This window comes from Hibiscus syriacus, unplaced genomic scaffold (assembly GCF_006381635.1).
Source record: "Hibiscus syriacus cultivar Baekdansim isolate YM2019G1 unplaced genomic scaffold, ASM638163v2 tig00110472_pilon, whole genome shotgun sequence".
Taxonomy (NCBI): domain Eukaryota; kingdom Viridiplantae; phylum Streptophyta; class Magnoliopsida; order Malvales; family Malvaceae; genus Hibiscus; species Hibiscus syriacus.
The window spans coordinates 3,087,529-3,109,579 of NW_024062752.1; the positions used below are offsets into that span (position 1 = coordinate 3,087,529).

General features: G+C 31.0%; 2 protein-coding genes and 1 pseudogene across 2 annotated transcripts; 1 reads left to right on the forward strand and 2 right to left on the reverse strand.

Moving 5' to 3' along the window:
* Window positions 1-9,760: 9,760 nt before the first annotated feature.
* LOC120127910 (cytochrome P450 83B1-like) lies at window positions 9,761-11,396 on the reverse strand. Its single transcript, XM_039145726.1, has 2 exons — window positions 10,492-11,396; window positions 9,761-10,387 (listed from the first exon to the last, which is right to left on the reverse strand). The coding sequence occupies exons 1-2, from the start codon at window positions 11,377-11,379 to the stop codon at window positions 9,776-9,778; spliced, it is 1,500 nt and encodes a 499-aa protein (XP_039001657.1). The 5' UTR covers window positions 11,380-11,396; the 3' UTR covers window positions 9,761-9,775.
* A 707-nt stretch (window positions 11,397-12,103) lies between these two features.
* On the forward strand, window positions 12,104-13,668 carry LOC120127911 (annotated as a pseudogene).
* A 5,325-nt stretch (window positions 13,669-18,993) lies between these two features.
* On the reverse strand, window positions 18,994-19,933 carry LOC120127647 (RING-H2 finger protein ATL2-like). Its single transcript, XM_039145509.1, has one exon. It carries the CDS (start codon window positions 19,871-19,873, stop codon window positions 18,995-18,997), a length of 879 nt encoding a protein of 292 aa, XP_039001440.1. The 5' UTR covers window positions 19,874-19,933; the 3' UTR covers window position 18,994.
* Window positions 19,934-22,051: the final 2,118 nt, after the last annotated feature.

Consider the following 22,051-nt stretch of genomic DNA (forward strand, 5'->3'; position numbering starts at 1 on the left):
TTTAGCCCTCATGACATATAACATGGGCATTTTTATTTATATATTTTCACATGTACACTTTCATATCATATATCATATAAGCTCATATGCATCTATCACGTAACTTATAACACTTCTTTTGTATTCATATAACATGTATATCATTGTTATTTATTGTTCACATATACTATATACATTTATCATGTATCATATAAACTTGTATTCACACATATCATTTAACATATGAGATAATCAATAACACACATGTATCATGTCAAACATATACTCATATTAATGAGTTCATGCATTCTAATATAAAAAATAGACTTGTCGCAAGTCTTATTTCCATTAAACATAACACACTATCTAATATGCACTCACATTGGCCTCACTAAGTTAAAATTACGAAAATACCCTTATGTTATAAAAAGACAAGATTTGAATATGGAAGTTGGATAAGATGTTTTTACAGACATATTGATCTGATAAAAATATTGATGTGCATAAGAAATGTTAGTTTTACTTGGAAATTATGGATAATCGGTTTTTAATCCTAGGAGGGTTTGTGAAATATACTAGAAGTCTGTTAAGAGAATCGTTTCAAGATCATAGAGTGTTCAAGAAAGCAATTAATCATATGATCTCTAAATTATATTATTTTTGTTAAGAGCTAATATAGAAATTATTTGGTTAAGAAATTACGGAAATGCCCTTGAGAGGTAAAATAGTCCGAGTTGACCCTGAATGAGAAAGTATTTTGAAAATTTGCACTTAACTTGATTATGTACGAATTTGATTGTTAAGATCCTAACTTAGTGTAGAAAAATTCTCGATATTCCGTTGGTAAAAATATGAGAAGGCATTTGACCCGAATATATCCAGTTACGAGTAAATACCTAAAGAATAATTTATTGGGGTGCTTTTTTTTATCAAAATTGTTCGAATGGATTGAAATAGATGATAAGTTAGAATCAAATAGTAAGATCGGACTGAAGGAAATGATTGAAATATATTGAATCTGTAAAATGAACAAAATACCCCTGTAATGGAAATGACCCAAGAATACCATCAAGCTCATGAATGATTGTATATCTTCAAGCTCTAAAATAAATGGAATAAAACTAAACACCAAAATTACCAAAATACCCTTGTGTCCTATACTAAGTAAATGCCTTGGATTAATTAAGGAATTTAAATAAGCATAGGTATTGGACTACCTTTAATAAAGTTATGGAACACAACTTAAGTAAGCCGATCAACCTTAATGATATGTCAGTGCCTGAACGGCATAGATATTACTTGAATGTGTGTTCTTCTACTCAAGTTTAGCTCGATGATAATTTTGGAAGTATTCAGCTCAGCTCAACTCTAGATCGCATTCAGTACTAAGAATTGGACGTTCGTTCGACAAATCAACCATGAAGACCAAATTGAATGGAACGAAAGTACAACATGTATATGAAATTCAGGAACGTTTGAATTACTCTGGAATGGACATGACTGCTAAATAAACTAGGTAACCTCAATGACTGAGGATTTAGTAAGTGATTTGGACAAGTCTGGAAACTCTGATGAGTTTACATAGTGTACAATTCCAATGGGTTATGAACAAAATAATCAAGTACGCCAGCATTACATGATATTGTGGAAGCGTGGAAATGAAATAAAGACATTGGAAGATCTATTCAGCGATGATTCTGAAAATGATCTATGGACAAGAATTTGTGGTATTAAAGAGTAAATACCATGGAAGAACAATAAATTGACCCATCGACAAGCATTAGTTCTGGAACTATTCATCTAAGAGTTTTTTGATAATCTGATCAATCGACATAGATTGTAAAGGTCCTGAATCTTCGTTATTCCTTATCAGCTCAAATCACTATGGTCATATATGAAAGCATAAGTAACTCATATATAAAGGATTTTGAATACCCTTCTGATTTCGTAGAGCTTCCGATAAATGTCCGAATAAGATTATCATGATAAGCATATTATGAATAACTGATGATTTTGTCAGTTAACAAACTCTTCTAATAGTGATTCTAATTCCCGACATTCTATCGGTAAACTGAAGATTTGTGTTTCTCTGGCCGATACAATTATCCTGTATCTCTGAATAATATTTGGAAACTCTAGTGTGTTCCCTACTTATATGAATATTTTATCTGATTTCTGATTTGAATTATATTTTGACATCTGATTTGAAGACTATTCTGATTCCTAACCTAGATTATGTTCTGATATCTGATCTGAATTATGTTTTGATTTCTGATATCTCAGTTTACCGACGGAGAAATATTTTATCTGGGGGTTTATTGTTGGAGGAAGATTATCTGCAGACTCCTCGGCTTTGTGCTCAGGGTCTAAATCGCATGTGCGGTTGGGTGTATGATTCTAGGGAACCTACACATTTATGATGTGAACGAATGGGGGTATATATATATATATATATATGTTTTAAAAGATCTGTATATTTTATTGGTTTTATGGAACACACTAGACAACCTATTCCGATCTCCTGAACTCAATCATTCGAAGTATTTATCTGAACTGAAAGCTCATTATCCGTTAACTTCTGAAATATCAGTAGGATTTCCGATCTGCATAAAAATCTGTAGATGTTCGAAACCAATAAGGAAAGATATGTTTATCTGTATTTGTACGTTCTTCAGTATCATCTGGTAGTTCTGTATTACTGAGTTTTCCAATGCTCACTCTGTTACTCATCTTTTCAGGTTAAAGAATTGTATCAGTACAACTATCGTCATCAGTAAGGGAGTTCTTCCGGTGTTGTTTGCAGAGTACGGTACATGTGATTAGGGGGCATGTAATTGTATTTTGTTTTATATGTGAGTCTGAAAATCTATTTTAATTCTACATATCGATTAATGATTTTATGAATTTACATGTTTCGATAAAAAAATTTAAATTTTCCGCTATTTTTATAGTGAGTCGCTTCGGTGGCCCTAATGTGACACTCCAGATCCGATCGGGTTAACCGCATCGGTCTGAGGGGGTTACACATCCTGTAATTTTCGTTGTTCAAACTCAACATTCTGACTTCCATTGTCTTATAAACTGGTCATCGATATACCCATTCTTAAATTCTTCTTATAATTACTTAGCTTGTATCCAAATCCACTTCATATTTATTTATCTTATTCTGACAATATTTTATAATTCCGGTACATTTTTATCACATACTCTGGTTAGCCAACGCTAACTCTTTCCATCTTAACTACAAACCCTTATCATAAACACATTCTTGTTTATGCTCAATCTATCACTTCGTTTCAAACTCATAAGCTTTGACTTTATACATCTTATACACCCATGTCATTTGATCTTTTTAACGTTCTTATGGTGACACTTGTTCACCATATTCTATCTTATCCACATACTAACAAAACTAATCAATGTCGCTTTTATGATTCAAAACAATAAAGATCTTCTATCACTATTCTAATATGATTTCAACTTTCTGAAATCAACATTTAATCTTATAAGACATTTTCTGAGGTTTCCGCTCTTCATCCTGCCTGGCCAGGGTAGGTGAATTGCTATCACCATCAGATTTTTTAGCTATCGATTTACTTTACTTTGACAATTTCTATAATCAATTCCTACTATATCATACAAATCTTATTCTATTAGAAAAACAATATACTTCTTACACTATCAGATCAGAAATTTTCACTTTTAGTTGACATGTACACATTTTTAAACCCCATTTGACTTCGGTTTAAGCCTAGAATCGGCTAAACCTTAGTTCTGATACCATTAAATATAACATCCCCAATCCGTATCCGAGTCTGAGGTGTCACATTGACTTTTTAAAACTCTATTATTTACAAATCCACTAAAATCTTAATTTCATCATTTAAGAAAATGAGTATTTTACATTAATAATTACAATCAAAATTTTCTTTAAAACTATCAGAGCATATTCAATTTAAAATCTTGTAACTACATGTCAACTAACTCTATAAACAAAATACATATATTCAATATGTTTCTGATCATCGTAAGAAAAATACTGACCTGTCTTGCTTCTCGCTATTCCACTCTCGTTTCTCATACCTACGTGTGAAACAATCACACGTTAAGTCGTTGACTTAGTGAGGCATAAAACAGATAATAAAACTCTAACTCGTAATCAAGCTTGAATTGTTTCTACTAACATATCACATACAAGCATCACATCCACATATACATATACTAATTCCTACTATGCACATTTCATATATTCATCTATAAAATAATTATCCATATGCGCACATATCATCCCTCACTTCATAACTTTATCATCTTATTATCATACTTTCACATACGTACACATCATTTTACCAAACAAACATATAGTATCACATAGTATTTTTCTCATATTATATCCTTTATTTTAGCCCATGCATACATGTGAGAAATATATATATGTGAGTCTATTGAGGTTGTGCATTATGTTGTCACCACAGCTCGTATGGGGTCCCACTAGGGGCTATGAATTTGTCCCGAATGACCACTATGAAATATCCAGAAGGATCATTGTATGTCCTGAAGGACCGCGTAGATCCTCGACTCTTGGCATGCCAACTATACCTCTAGCCCTCATGACATATAACATGGGCATTTTCACTTATATCTTTTCACATGTACACTTTTATATCATATATCATATAAGCTCATATGATTTCATATGCATCTATCACGTAACTTATAACACTTCTCTTGTATTCATATAACATGTATATCATTGCTATTTATTGTTCACATATACTATATACATTTATCATGTATCATATAAACTTGTATTCACACATATCATTTAACATATGCGATAATCAATAACACACATGTATCATGTCAAACATATGCTCATATTAATGAGTTCATGCATTTTACTATAGAAAATAGACTTGTCGCAAGTCTTATTTCCATTAAACATAAAACACTATCTAATATGCACTCACCTTGGCCTCACTAAGTTTCGATCCCCTTTTATGATTTCTTTTCTTTCGATCGAATCTTAACTTGATGATCATATCGGAACTTGTTCGTGTTTGATATCTACATAATCATACATTGATACATATTAGTATCTAATTAATATACTATAATCTATGATTTCTTAGACCAAAAGAAAGGTTTATTACTATTTTCCCTTGAAGTGCATCGATGCATTCTACAGTGTATCGATGCATCCCTTTACATGTGCATCGATGCACTAATTGCATTCACTGTTTCCATTTTTAATGGATGCATCGATGCACTTCCTGTACATCGATACATACTGAACAATTTTTGGAAATACCCTTGATGCATCGGTACACATTGAATGTGCATCAATGCACATAGCCCAAAATTCATTTTTAAGCCCGAAAATCCACTCAAATGCTTCATCTTTCATCCCCTTTCATGTTTTTAACTCATATACACATGCTTAAACCAATTTATCTCCATATAAACCATCTTTAACTTCAAAATTCTATTCCTCATATGTAACTCAAGAATTATACCAACTTTGCAACATGTTTTAATTCCAATTCTATGGCTTCTAACTTCTTAATTAGACCATTGACAAGTCAAATTTAACTTATCCATTTTCATTCAAGATTTTCTTTAAAAACTTATAATCTTTAATCTCTCTTGACTCCTTTATCTTATGGTTTTAAGATAAATTAAGCTTTCTTTAAGCTTAATTATCATCTAATGATCAAAACTCAACCTTAAAATCAATAATTAATCAACAAACAAAGAAACTCACCTTTGAGTTTGGAGAAACGGGAGGAGGAGGAAGAAGAAAGAAAACTCTGGAGAATTCTCTCCTCTTCCACGTGGTTCTCTTATCTTATAAAGGGAAATAAAAATCTTACTTGACAATTGACCATTTTACCATTTAATTCATTCACTAATTACCAAACAACCTTCAACTATATTTCTAATAAGTCATTAAACTATTTAAATATTCTACTTTTATCATCAAATTTCAAAAATTCTCATTTTAGTCACTGACCCGAATTTCGGGATGTTACAAATTAACCATTGGATCTCTAAAGTATAATTATTTTCGTTAAGAGTTAATACTGAAATTATCTGGTTAAGAAATTACGAAAATGCCCTTGATAGATAAAAATAGTCCAAGTTGACTCTAAATGAGAAAGTAACATGAGAATTTATTCTTAAACCGATAAATTACTGATTTAATGGTTGAGATTATACTTTTGTATGGAAAATTCCTAATAATTCGTTAGTAATGTCTGAAAAGACTTTTAACCTGGAAATCTCCGAGTTATGAGTAAATACTTGAAGAATAAATTATCGATGGTGCTATTTTGTCAGAATTGTTTGAAAGGACTGGAAAAGATGACACGTTTGAATTAAATGATAAGATCAGATGGAAAGAAATGATTGAAATATGCTGGATCTGTAAAATCACAAAAGTACCCATGTAATGGAATTACTCAAGAATATCACCAAGTTCAGAAATGAATAGATATCCTCAAGCTTTGAAATAAATGAAAAAACATTGAGCACCAAAATGACCAAAATGCCCTTATGATCTATACTAAGTAAATGTCTTGGATTAATTAAGAAATTCAAATAAACATGGATGTTGTACTGCTCTTTAATGTTATGAAACACAATTTTAAGCCGGTCAAATAATGCTAGTGCTATATTAGTATTTGAATGGCATATATACCACTTGAATGATAATTCGTCTCCTCAAGTTTGGATTGATAATAATTATAGAAGTACTCAGCTCAACTCAACGCTAGAGTGCATTCAATATTAAAAAGTGGATATTCGTGAGATAAATCAATCACGAATACCAAAATGATTTTAGTATATGACCAAAGTGAACTGAACGGAAGTACAACATGTATCCGAAACTCAGAAGTGTTTTGAATTATTCTGGAAAACTCTGAACTAACCGGGATAACATTAATTGCTAAATGAACTAAAGAACCTTAATGACGGAGAATTTAGTAAGTAATTGGATGAGTCTGGAAATACAAAAAACTTGTATGATGTACGGTCCCTATGGTTATGAATTAAGAATCAAATATGTCATCAATTCTTGATATTGTTGTAATGTGGAAAGAAAATAAAGATTATAAGTATGCATGTTCGATTCCTTAAGGTATATTTAGCGATGATTATGAAGATGAATTATGGACAAGAATTGTTGGTATTATAGAGTGAATACAATGAAGGGCAATGAATTAACCAATCGACAGGCATCAGTTCTGAAAGCTGTTCAGCTCAAGTTGTTCGATAATCTGATTGATTGTCATGAATGATAATTTCCCTGAATATTTGTTTCTTCTTTTTCGACTTAAATCACTCCGGTTATTCTGGATGCACATGAAAACATAGTGGGATTTTAAACTATTAACCTTAAATGTCTTTTTAGATTGATTAGTAACTGATTCTCTTCAATAGGACCTCATTCATGAAATATGATCAAATTGCATAAGTTTTCTGTTATCCATACTGATGACTACAAAATGCCTCTGATAAATATTGGGATTTCTCTAGTGTGTTCCTTATATTTTAATAAATTGTTTTATTGTTTTAACACGAGGTACACTGAAATTTATGGTTACTATTTTATGGATGCACCGACTTAATGGTGATGTCTTATAGATTTGTATCACGGTATAAATTGTATCATGGAGATACATATTTGTAAAGTACAGCTTTGATCAAGCTGGAAAATTTTTCTAGACCTAATGTGACTCTTAGGTAAGCTCTGCGGCCCTGAGATCATTCTCGAGTAGTCCCCGCGACCCTAAAGTGCGTTCTTAGGTAGGCCCCGTGACCCCGAACTTTCTTGGATAGGCTCTCAGGCCCTAAGATGTTCCCTTAGGTTAACTCTTTGTACGATGGTTTTAAAATACGAGTTTAAAAAGCTCCATTACAGTATGGTTTATGGGATTTTACTGAACTATCATTTGATTAATGTACCTATTATGATTTTATTGTACTGATAGAACACACTAGACATCCTATTCGACCTCATGAAAACGTGACTGTATGAAAGGTTTCTTATGAACTGAGATTCATGGCTTTTACTCGTTGAACTACTAATGGAACCCCAGATTATTCCGCAATTGGTATACGTTTGATTCAATAAGGAAATTATGGCTTCCCATTTATTTGCATGTCATGTAGCATCAGCTGGTAGTTCTGTATTACTGAGCTTTCCGAAGCTTACTCTATTACTCACCATTGCAGGTTAAAAGAATTGTACCAGTACATCTATCGAATTCAGTAAGGGAGCACTTCCGGCGTTGCTTGCAGAGTATGGTACATGTGATTAAGGGGCATGTAGATTGTATTTTGTTTTTATAACAGAGTCTGATAAACCCGTTTTATTTCTGAAAAATAATAAATCATTTTATGATTTTACATGTTTTAAGAAAAGTTATAAATTTTCTGTTATTTTTACAGTGGGTCGCTCTGGTGGCCTAATGTGACACTCCAGATCGGATCGGGCTATCCGCATCGGTCTGAGGGGGTTACATTTTAAAAGTTACATACCAAAATATATTTTTACTATTTTATTTTTGGATTCAAGTTTTTAATTTATATTAACCAAACATGTTTTCTAATTCTCAAAAGATTAAAAATAAAACAAGTTTTTAAAAATAAAAGCATAAAATAGAAATAGAAAATATATGTTATTTTCATTTTCTTAAAAAAGAGAAGATGTTGAAAAAAAAACATGTTTTGTTGTAAAATTAGAAAATGATTTTTGAAAAATGAAAACAAAAATAAGTGAAATATGAAAACATAAAAAAGATGTTTTTTATTTTTTTCATTAAAATTATTTTAAAAATTTAGAAAATAAAAAAATATAGGTCTAGATTTTTAACTTAACTTACATGAGTTCAAATCCGTCTAATTTTTTTGACTTAATGGTATCTTAAATCATCAAACTTTTATAAAAAATCAACATGACCCCTAATTTTTTTTTACACTTAATGTGATCCTTAAACTGTTATTTTTTAATAATTTATATATTTAATGTATTGAATATCTTAATAATTATTTTTATTTTATAAGTTAAAGTTAAATAATTTCTTCATTTTTCTAAAAAAATCAATCATGCCCTCGAACATAGCCAAAAAAGAAATTAAGCTCATTTATCACATAATTGTCCACCGTGTACTACCATAACAATATCGTGAACTATAAAATGAATATTGTAGATTGTCAAGTAAGCTTCGTGAATTGTCATGTAAGCAGTGTGACGGTCAACGTTTGATTCTGCTTGTTAAAAAGTTAAATTGATCCCCCCCTAAATTTAAGAGTCACATTGAATGCAAAAATGATTTAGGGACTACACTAGTTTTTCCCCAAATATTTGAGGACCTCAATTACCGCTAAACATATTTTATATTTTAATGAAACTTTTGTGTGCTTTTGCTTACAAACAATATTTTTTTGTTTATTTTTGAAATTTAATTGATATCTAATATGCATCAACATTATATTCTTATTATAAATTAAAATAATTTTTGTGTTATAGAATTTCTTATCAACTTTATTATTTTATATTTGCATAACTCACATATTAAATTAAATTTATTTAATGAATTTTTTAAGAATTATAGTTTAATTTAATTATTTAATAACTATTTGTTCGTGTCTATTTAATAATTTTTGTTATTTTTATTTCTAATATAGAGTTATGCAAGTCTAACCCTCTGATAAGATTCATAGAACTTGTATGAAATTCTACAAATTACCAAGTAGCAATTAATTTACTACAAGTCTAACCATACATTGATCAATCACCAATTTTCCTAGCCACAAGGATAAGGTCATTTTTCTTGTGTGTGGTGAGCCCCGATAGGACATCAAAGTCTATGTCGTCTTCGTTCATTCCTGATGGCATTTCCCAATCAAACTTGTAAAGAAGATTAGCAAGTGCAAGTTCCACAGTTGCAACTCCCATACGCATTCCAGGACAAATCCTTCTACCCGCGCCAAATGGTATGAGCTCAAAGTGTTGTCCTTTGTAGTCGATAGAGCTGCCAATGAATCTTTCTGGACAAAACTCTTCCGAGTTTTCCCACACTTCAGGATCTCTTCCTATAGCCCATGCATTCACACACACTAAGCTTTTTGCAGGTACTTCATACCCACCTATGTTGCACTTTCGTAGTGTTTCCCGTGGCACTAACAATGGAGCTATCGGTTGCATTCTGAACGTTTCTTTTATCACAGCTTTTAGGTAACTTAAACTTTGAATATCGTCTTCTTTGAGAAAGCCTTTTTTCCCAATCAAATTCCTCACTTCCGCTTGAGTTCTCTTCAAACACATTGGATTTTTCATCAGGAAGCTCATAACCCATATCACAGTGGCCGCTGATGTGTCTGTTCCAGCAATAAACACATTCTACACCAGAGATGAAAAAACAAAACACCAAGTTATATTATATGCACAAAGTGTGAAGCTAAAGATTAATTAATGATAAAAATTTTGAGAGGAGAAGAGATAACCATAAGAATAGCTTTTATGTGATCTATGGTGAGATCAAACGGAAAGTCACCATCCTTCGATATTTGTAGTAACACATCGAGTATATTTTCTTGTCCTGGTTTTAGCCTGTCTGGAACAAGATGTTCATCAATGAGTTCTTGATAAAATGTATTGAGTTCTTTGAAAGTCTTTTCGAGACGATTGTGAAACCCCGTGAGTTTATCGACCCAACCCATGAAAGGAAAATAGTCAGAGAAGCTAAAGCTTGATAACATGGCTTCACTTTCGATAAGCAACCCATATAACCTGCTTCTTTCAGCTCCTTCTTTGGCATACCTTTTGCCGAAGGCCACTCTACAAATGATTGTACTGGAAAGGCACATCATTGCCTCACTCAAGTTGACAGGCTTAGAATCAACAGACAATTGGCATACTTTTTCCATCAGGCGCGCAACTTCATCTTCTCGGATGGGTCTATATTGATGCACTCTGCTAAAGAGATGCACAACACAAAGTTTTCTGATCTCCTTCCAGTAATCATCATACGGTGAAAAGGCCACGTCTAAGCGATTGTAAGATAATCTACGGGTACCACGTTGATCAGGCCTACTGCAAAAGTCGACGTCATGGGTTTTCATAACCTCTTTAGCCAATTTTGCAGAAGAAACTACAACAGTGGGCTTGCAACCGAATCGCAAGTACAGGAGAGGACCATATTTTTTAGAGAGTTTCCAAAAGAAAATATGAGGGGATGAGTTATCGAACAACTGCATGTGCAAGTGACCGATCATAGGAAGACCAGGTGGTGTAGGGGGAAGATTGCCATTGTTACCGTAATGTTTTAAGAGAACGAAAAGGAAGAAAAAGAGAGGTAGAAGAAAGATGAGAAAGATCAGTAGTATTTCCATTCTAATATTCTACTGTGTTGAAAGTGGAGACCGGAGAGGAATCCTCTCCGTTATGTAAACTAATATCGTAAATGTTGTGGTGCCCCCTGTGGTAATTAAGATATTTTCTTGAAGCTTCAAGGCAAGGCCAGTGGCTGTAGCTGTCTATTCCATTGGATTAATACGAAGGAAATCATGAGATTTAAATGAACAGTTTTGTTGGTAATTTATTTATGTTACTATCCAAGATTTGAAGTATAAAATTCTGGATATGAATTTTTATGGAAGAAATCATTTGTAGAATGGCTTTCAAAATCTAGAATAAAAAATTTTCTTTGTTTAAATTGACAAATTTGTTTGTATTTTAATTTTGTCCTTAAACATTTTAAAGTTTATAATTTAATATAACAACTTATTTCTATTTTGATTAAATAAGTATGTTTGGATCCTTAAAATCCTAAATTAAGATGAGCACTAATAGAATCAAAGAATAATGAAGTCCTTCGTTATATCATGTATAAATATTTAATCCTCTTACTTCCGATGAACCTTTGATTAGCCCTTCAACTTTTAAAATATTCAAGATCAATAACCTAATTCAGATTGATTAAGTAACTGATTGGTAATTGGAATAGTTTGCATAGATAATGATAAATTAAATGAAGAAATGTTTGCTAAGAACTTGTGTTAGAGATAGTATTCAATAATATCATATCAAGTATTTGATATTATTCAAATTTGTAACTTACACATGCAGCTGTTTGATAACTCGTCCCCTCATATTTTCCTTTGGAAACTCTCTAAAAAATATGTTCCTCTCATGTACTTGCGATTCGGGTGCAAGCCGGCCCTTGTAGTTTCTTCTGCAAAAATGGCTAAAGAGGTTATGAAAACCCATGACCTCAACTTCTGCAACAGGCTTGATCAACGTGGTACCCGTAGATTATCTTACAATGCCTTAGACGTTGCCTTTTCACCGTATGATAACTACTGGAATGAGATTAGGAAATTTTGTGTTGTATGTACATCTCTTTAGCAGAGTACAACAATATCGTCCCATCCTAGAAGATGAAGTTGCTCGCCTGATGGAAAAAATATGCCAATTTTCTGTTGATTCTAAGCCTGTCAACTTGAGTGAGGCAATGATGTGCCTTTCCAGTACAATCATTTGTAGAGTGGCCTTCGGAAAAAGGTATGCCGAAGAAGGAGCTGAAAAAAGCAGGTTCCATGGGTTGCTTAACGAAAGTCAAGCCATTTTATCAAGCTTTAGCTTCTCTGACTATTTTCCTTTAATGGGTTGGGTGGATAGATTCACAGGGTTTCACAATCGTCTCGAGAAGACTTTTAAAGAACTCGATAAGTTCTATCAACAACTCATCGATGAACATCTTGATCCAAACAGACTAAAACAATAGCAAAAAGATATGATCGATCTGTTACTACAAATATCAAAGAATACTGACTTTCCATTTGATCTCACCTTAGATCACATAAAAGCTATTCTTATGGTTATCTCTTCTCCTCTCTAAATTTTATTATGAATTAATCTTTAGCGTCACACTTTGTGCATATATAACCTGGTGTGTGTGTGTTTTCATTTCTGGTGTAGAACGTGTTTATCGCTGGAACAGACACATCAGCGGCCACTGTGATATGGGTTATGAGCTTCCTGATGAAAAATCCAAAGTGTTTGAAGAGAACTCAAGTGGAAGTGAGGAGTTTGATTGGGAAAAAAGGCTTTCTAAAAGAATATGACGTTCAGAATTTAACCTACCTAAAAGCTGTGATAAAAGAAACGTTCAGACTGCAACCGATAGCTCCATTGTTGCTGCCTCGAGAAACACTACAAAAGTGTAAAATTGGTGGGAATGAAGTACCTGCAAAAAGCTTTGTGTATGTGAATGCGTGGGAAATAGGAAGAGACCCTCAAGCTTGGGAAAATCCAGAAGAATTTTGTCCTGAAAGATTCATTGGTAGCCGTATCGACTACAAAGGACAACACTTTGAGCTCATACCATTTGATGCGGGTAGAAGGATTTGTCCCGGAATGCATATAGGAGCTACAACCGTGGAGCTTGCACTTGCTAATCTTCTTTACAAGTTTAATTGGGAAATGCCATCAGGAATTAACGAAAAAGACAGAGATTTTGATGTTCTATCGGGGCTCACTACACACAAGAAAAATGATCTTACGCTCGTGGCTAGGAAAGTTGATGATTACTTGCTTTAGTTTGTAATATGTATAATTTCATCTAAGTTCTATAAAGCTTATCAGAGGGTTAGAATTTCAGAACATCGACGCTATCTTTGAAAGCAAGGCCATTAGGCTGTAGTTAAAGTCTTGCACATCTGATTAGTACTAAAAATTATTCGATTAATTTGAATGCTCAAGTATACGCTGCTGCTCGAAAAGGGTGTGTGGCTGTGCATATTATTGTTTTTTACTTAACTTTGATAATAATTTCCTTCTCGAGTTACAAAAGAAGTTTCTTTTGCTAAGATCCTATTCTTTCCCCTTACAAGAATAGTAATAATGAGGCAATCTGTTGCTCTTTTAGATTCAGCAAAGAGGTCATCTATTGCACTTGGAATCCATTTGTCTACAAAATCATGAAACAGCTATATTCGAATAGTTAATGTCTGTTAGTCGAGTGATGAAAATATGATGTGGCGGACGTAGGGCAATTATGGTTATATGTAGGTTGAGAGATTCAATAGATATAATTGATTGACAGTACTTTCAAATTTGATAAGTTATATGAATTTGTCATCGATTATATCGATAAGTTGCAACTTTTAAAAGAACGCGTCTCTCCTGAAAAGTATCAATCTTTATTCTTGAAAGAAAGATATTTAGAGAAATCTAATATACGAAAATCAATCCTATAATGAAGATTTGGATAAGCTGCAACAATTTATCATATATTTCAATCTAACAATTCGATACATGTAAAGTCAAAAGTGTTACTATTTACAGAAGGAAAAAAAATCAACAAATGATAATTACAAAGTACAAGCCCGATGCTACACCTATATACTCAGCTGTAAATTCAGCCACGCAAAAGGTCTGTTCCGATCCCTTCCACAATTTAAATTAAGTCAAAACTTGGTGACAAGCTTTAATTTTTCTGACTATTTTCCTTTCATGGGTTGGGTGGATAGATTCACGGGGTTTCACAGTCGTCTCGACAAGACTTTCAAAGAAATCGTTGATGAACATCATCCAATAAATGGACAGTTTGAATTAAATACTTAATAGGTTTGATGGGTGGCTTGGAAAATTGATGATTGATCAATGTATCGTTATTGTAACTTATTCGCTACTTGCTCTAGTTTGTAATTTGTAGAATATCATTTAAGTAACGATCTGCTATTATTTGTATGGGGATGTAGAATTTGTTATGTGAATATTTCAGAATTTTTTATCATTTTAATAGGCTATCTGAAGCTTCTGTAGCATTGCCACTGCTCCACTAAGGACTGCATATGCTACCATATTAATATTGCAGGTAAAATAAAACATCAATTTAAAGGAAATATATTTTTCTAGAGATTATAAGTTCAAGCAGTTGAGGGAATATATACATTATCAAAAATTAAAAAAAAAATTGTATATCTTATAATCATCCCATATTATTTTTAGAAAACTTTAAAATAAATGTGTTAATTGAATGACAAATTTGTCTTGATTAGCAGGAATTACGTGGAAGACAAGCTCTTGTCTCCCATCCCATGTGAAATCCTCATCATTTCTTATATTGTACTGGTCAACCAAGAAACCTATATTCCTTTGGAAATAATACAAGAAATTGAACTTGACGTGGAGGAACCAAATTTATTTTATAACTTTTACTTGTCTCGTCCAATTACCTGTTTTATTTATTAAAATTAACAACAAAAGATTTGAAATTAATTGTATATTAATTTTCATATGTACTTCCTTTCGGATATACTTTTAAGGATAATAATTCGGATCGTGGATTAAGGTATTTATACATATTCGACATTTCTGTGAAGTCGGATAATATGTAATTTTAAATGCTAAAATTACTATTTGTAATGAATTTATTGTGGATATTGATATATATTATTGAGTTTTCATTATTTGAATATACATCACGTATATGAATGTAAATTATGAATTTAGATATCTAAATCTATTTTACAATTAAAGATGGTAATGAGCCGGGTTGAGTCAAGTTTTTGATTAATTAGACTTCAAAAGCATATCCATTCACTCGAATTAGACTTGAGTTTAAAGAGATTCGATCTGACTTGAATTCTGACTCAAATTTTAGGCTAAAAATTTACTTTCAACCCAAAATAAATATTAAAAAAATATTATAATTAGGCAAAATATAAATCTATATGAAAAATTATAAAAAGGGGAGTGTTATAGAAAACCTTAAATATATAGAAGAATCACACCATCATCACAGGTCGGGTCAAGTTAAAGATTTTTCACTCTAAATTAGAACTCAATTTAACCTGATCTTGTCATTTACAAAACTCGACTCAATCGAGCTGGATCAAATCAGAATATGTCAAATTTTGATCAAATTACCGTCTCTACTCATGATTATAAAATTTTAAAAATGTATTTTATTTCTAAGATGATTCAAACATTGATCATCTAACTTTGAGTAAATTTATATTCTGATATTTTATAAATAATATAATATTTTGAATTCAAATATTTTACAAATTTTAATATATATATATATATATATATATATAGTAAAGTAATATTTAATTTAAATTCAAATAATTTCTTTATAAATTAAATAGACCCTGATAATTTAAAATTACAAATATGTCTGAAATTATTTTTCTAAACTACACAAGTTGCTCCACATTCCCGTTCATAATTTTTTAAAAGTAAAGTAGTTTTAATTTTATTGATTATAATGATATGTATATTTTTAATTATTATCATTTAAAACATATTACCAAAATATCTTATACAGTGTTTAGATGATAGCACGATTAAATACAATAATTAAACAAGTTGGCATGATTAATTAAATAGTTCGTGAACCAATATGACACCGTATGAGAAATAAATTGTCTAATAATTAAGATAATACTAAACATCAAATTAAATAACTTTGTGATACGTTCATTTTAATTCTAAAATTTCTAATAACAAAAATAGTATTTATAATTTACTTGATTTTTTGCATGTCCTGTTTGGTCTTTTCGCTCTAGGATGTTCAGAAAAGGCTTGAAAAGTCAAAGTCTGGAGTTAAAAGAAAACAAGTCGAAAGGGATGTCGGCTTCCCGCCGTCAATCCTAGAGATAAGGTTAATCTATGAACCGGTGACTCAAAATTAACCGTGAAATGTATTTTAATTTAAATGCAATTATAACATATAATTTTAAATTTAGATTACTTTATACAGTTAGTTTTTATTTGTATATATATTAGTATGAATTGTTATTGATTTATTGTAAAATTTAATACATTTAAATATATTTTTCTTTTAATTTAAAATTTTAAAAGAGTTATAATAATTTATGTGCTATATAAAAGAAATCAGCATAAACTATTATTTAAATATGTGGCGCCTCAACTTGTGGTGGTGCAAGGTTGACTTTTTCTTATCTCTCGATTTGGTTTTTTTGGTTTGGCATGAATTATTATTTATTGAAAATTAAATTTATTTAAATTTAAATATAAAGTATTAATATTAAATAATATTTTAATGTTCTCTAAACAGTCAAACATGCTACTTGGTTGGTCTGATTAATTAAAACCTTATTTTGTCAATGCTATTTGAAGATATATATTTTTTCCTTTTAAAAAACAAAAACTTTTTTAAGTGGGAATATATGCACTTCTTGTTAACCTTTTTATTTGAGATATGTTTCTAAAAGTTTGACATTTTGGTATTTTAAAAAATAATAAATAGGGCAAACTACATATTTAGTATTTAAACTGTCAATTTTGTTTAATTTTAATAACTAAACATTCATTTGTTTCAAAATCATACTTAACATTTACTTTTTGTTTTATTTTGGAACCTCACTCCTATTTTGGTCAATGAAGTTTAATTTTCTTTTATTTAATTACTTAAATTTCAAATTACTCCTAATTTAATCACTCTAACTTTCAAATTTACTTTTTTATTTTAATTATATATTAAAAAATAATTAAAAAATCATGTCACATAAATTTTTAATAAAATAAATTACAGTAATTAAAACAAAAACAATTTGAAAGTTGAGTAGTTAAAGTGAAAATTTCAAACTTTAGTGATCAAAATAGGAATGAGAAAATAGTTAAGCGATGAATGACATAATTTACCAATAAAAAATATCAGACGCAACAATTCCATTTAGTTTTTAACGGTGTGATACTAAAATGAAACAAAAAGTAAACGTTAAGAATGATTTTAAAACAAATGATAGTTTAGTTATTAAAACAAAATAAAAATAATAGTTTAAGAGTCAAACGTGTAATTTACCCTAATAAATAGTATAGTAATAAAAATGTTTGTTAGGTTTAGGGTCCAATCGAGACAACTTTAACTACGTCACCATCAATTAACAACTACTATTAGTATAAAATATCAGAGCTTTATCATAATATATATGGATAAAAAATTAATAAATTTTATATTAATTTAAAATTATTAAATGAATAAAATTTCATGTTATAGATTATTTTTATTCATTTAATAATTATAAATGAGTATAAAATTTATTAATTTTATATTATGTAATTAGATTTTAACTTGTATTGTTAAAACTAAATTGATATAAAATCAAGAATTTAAGATTTATTATATCAAATTATTAATAATAAAATATTAGATGCAAAAATGTATCCTAATTAATTTATAGGTTGAAATCCTTGAGTCTTTCTTTGGTTGTGATATTACAAGAAGATCAATTTACTCTTACCATAAAAATTCACTAACGGAATAAGAGTAATACAAGTTAACTTATTTATTAAGGATCAATACCTCTTTATAGAAATTAAGCATTAGGTCATCCTTTTAAATATTTATAATTCTTCTCCTCATCAAGTTGTAAATACAATTTATGGTATTTACATTTTAATTTTATGACATTTTAATACATGTAACATAATTAATCACTTAATTTTATGTTATACTTATAACAATATTGCACATCATACATATATACCCACAATTATAAATTTTAATCCACCGTGTATATATATATATTAACAAGTAAGTCGAATGGATGCAATGTTGGTGTGATAGAGGAATGTTCAAAGAGGTTTTGAATTTGAAACTTAAATTTTAATTTTTTTTATTATATGATCAACTAATTTAAAAAAATTGTTTATTTTTTTAATTAAATAAAATATATATATCAGACAAGTGTTGAAAATAAATATTTTTATGAAATTGATTAAATTAAAAGAATTTTTATTATAAAAAAACAGATCATACGTATTAATCATTTTGTGTTTGTGTATTATTCTTGGATACAACAATAACACAAAAATTATACACAAAAAAATCAATAAAAAATATCGTTCATAAACGTCCTAAAAGCTGCCACGTATCTACAAGGCTCGTAGATTCTGTCCTTCCTAATCCTCGTATGAATTGTCTTTTCACTTCGGTGAGGTAAATTAAGCCACTTGGCTGATAATTTTTGTCTACTGAGTCTCACACCTCACCCGAGTTTGCTGAGTCTCCTCATCCCCACCTCGCTCGATATCCGACTCTGAGACATTGATTGATCCACTCCCTCTTCGTTCTCTACTCAATATCCTCTTAAACGACAACATACGAGTCATCGGCGATTTATAAGGTTGGCTTGGTCCTGAGTCACACCCACTCGATTCACTTACAAAACCTTCGGTATTTCTTCTCGGAACCTCGACCGACAACTTCCTCCTAGACTCAACGGCCGACGGACCTACCTGTTGCTCCTCGTGCTCACACGTGGAACACAAATCGGAGCCCCGATTCGATCCAGATTCCCCGCCTGATGGTTCATTAACGGTTAAAACTACATCTCCCGGGTTCTCAGATACGGGTACAGGTCCTTCGACGGGGGTCCGACAAAGAGGACACGTGGAATGAGAGTGAAACCACATATCGATACACTCTAAATGGAAGCTATGCTTGCATTTGGGCAATACCCGACCCGACTCGTTCTCTTCGAATTCCGATAAGCAAACGGCGCATTCGAGGGCGGAATCCGGGTGAGTCTCGGTGGAGAAAGTGAAGACCGGGAGAGACTTGAGCACGCGCGCATCCAGGCCGCGCGTCGCGTCTAGAGCGTTGTGGTCAACGTAGAAAACGAGCTGCCTTCGCCGTCGGTTCCGTCTGCCGTTGGGGGAACGAAGGTTGCGGGCACGGAGGAGCATCCAGCGGGCGTAAAGATGAAGGACGAACGCGAGTATGACGACAAAGAACAAGACGACGATGGTGCTGAGCATGATTCTGCCGCTCAAAGCATAGCCGGCATTGTCATCCATGGGAACATCAGAGGAATCGCCGAATCTATCCGAGTTGCTGTTACCGCTCATTGTGTTTTGAAGCTTTGAACTATTTCAACTATGGAGTCGGGTTTTCGGTTTTGAAAGAGAGGATTGGATTGGAAGGGCTTTTAAGTGAAAAGAGCTGAGATGTTCGACCTTTTTAGTCGACGGACGCCCTGGTTGACGATGGAATTTATCAATTGACTTTAATGCCCTTAAAACTTTTCAATATTTCATTTGTATTTTGTATTTTTATTCACATTTAAAGAAAATGTTAATATTGACAAGGAAATAGTTTAAATTTGATTCGTGTGTATTGTGTAGTCATTTTAGTTGTAGTGTACATTTATTTTTGGTAGGGTATTTTTTTCCCTCGAAATTTTATTAATTTGGTCGGTTTAACATTTAATTTTGCGCGTGTTTCATTTATATCAAATTAATCTAAATGTAATAAAATAATAATAACATTTTACGATGACATCATTTATTATTATTTTTATACCACATCATTATAAATTTTAAAAAATTATCTAATTTGTACTTACTGAAATATTGTATCAGTTTCTCTATTTATATCTTTTTTTTAATTTTTGAGGATGTAGGAAAAAAAAGTAATTGTATAAGATGTCTTTAAAGTACAACACATTTTAAATTAGTATCTAAAATTTAAACTATTTTGTACTACCCCAAATTATAACTAAATTGATCTCTAAAGTTTAAACAATATTATATCAATCCTCAAACTATCAATATTGTTTCATTTTGATCTTTTTGTTAATGTCTCATTAACTCTATTGGTTACAAAAATATTTGTTTTTTAAGGTCATGGGAAATTGAATCCACGACCTTAAAAATAACCTTTCAAATCTGATAGAGTTAATGACAATATAACATAATGATCAAAATGTAATGATAATGATAGTTCGGGGACTGATATGGAATCTTTTAAAATTTAGGGACCAACTTAGAATGGAGATAAAAGTTTAGAGATTGATATGTAATATTTTAAAGTTTAAAGATCAATCGAGAATTGGGATAATAGTTTAGTGACCTCTTATACAGTTAACTCAACAAAAAATGATGAAATAAATAATATAAACATTTTAATAAGGATAGAATAATACTATCGTTTTGTGAGTTAATTTAACCCCCCAAAAAGTAAAAAAGAACATAATACAAATTAAAGGATTGAATTGATTAAAATGATAAAATTAAAGAGCCGAAAAGATCTATCACTATTTTCAATTGATGGGAACTAGTGAAATTAAACTTAATAAAAGGGTTAAAATATTACTTTATTGATCATTTGAAGTTAAATATTTAAAACTTTTAAAGTAAATGAAATATCTTTAGAATCGAAGTTAATTAAAATTTGAAAATAACATAATCCTTAGTTTTTATCAAATATTTCAAGAGTTATACACCCTACCTTATTGCTCTGTGAAACTCGATTGTGTCTCGATTATATTCTAATTAGAATTAATGTTATTCCTTTTAAAACGTTGGTAAACCTACAATACGTATATTATCATGAAAGGGTCAAGGACGGTCGTATGTTTAAAAGTTTTAAATTTTTATAAAAAAGATGCATTTGTTTTTTTTATTGATAATTTAATTCTACATTCTCGAAATCAAATAATTTCATACTCTTAATTTTTTAATAGAATTTTTTAAAAACTCGTATATCTAAAATAAAATTTAATATTCGTTCTCATATATTAAAATAGTGTTTAATGTTTGATATCGTTTAAGCGGGTCTTGAGTTCGAGATCTTATGTATATAGAAAATCCTCGCTAGAAGATTCATCCATCAAAATCAAATGTGCGATATGGGTCAATTTGAATTAGTCAGAACAAATCCCTAAAAACCGAAAATGCAAAAAATGAAAATAAAAAAACGTGTTTAATGTCTGAATACTTTGGCCAAAGAAATGGTCGTGTTTGGATGTTAATAATACGATACTGTCACGACATACATGGTGAATGAGGAAAAACCTTACCATTTTGTCTTGATCAAATGGAAGTCAAGAAACCATGGAATCTGCAAAACATTTCGGCCACGGCCCACGGGTTTTGTAAGGATGTTACGAGAGCTACTTTGGTTGACGCCATTTTGGATTTTAGAACCCGAATAATTTGACTAAATGCACTCCAACCAATTTCATTAGGAAAAAGAAAAAAAGCTTAGATCCAGGTAATATGGTTTTTAGATTAATATTTATATAA

What these genes read in the sequence shown, in the direction of transcription:
- LOC120127910 (XM_039145726.1), bottom strand. Translation starts at nt 11,379, where the DNA reads ATGGAAATACTACTGATCTTTCTCATCTTTCTTCTACCTCTCTTTTTC. An exon ending in ACATAAAAGCTATTCTTATG is followed by an intron (nt 10,388 to 10,491) that starts GTTATCTCTTCT and finishes TCTCTGGTGTAG; the next exon opens with AATGTGTTTATTGCTGGAAC.
- LOC120127647 (XM_039145509.1), bottom strand. Translation starts at nt 19,873, where the DNA reads ATGAGCGGTAACAGCAACTCGGATAGATTCGGCGATTCCTCTGATGTT.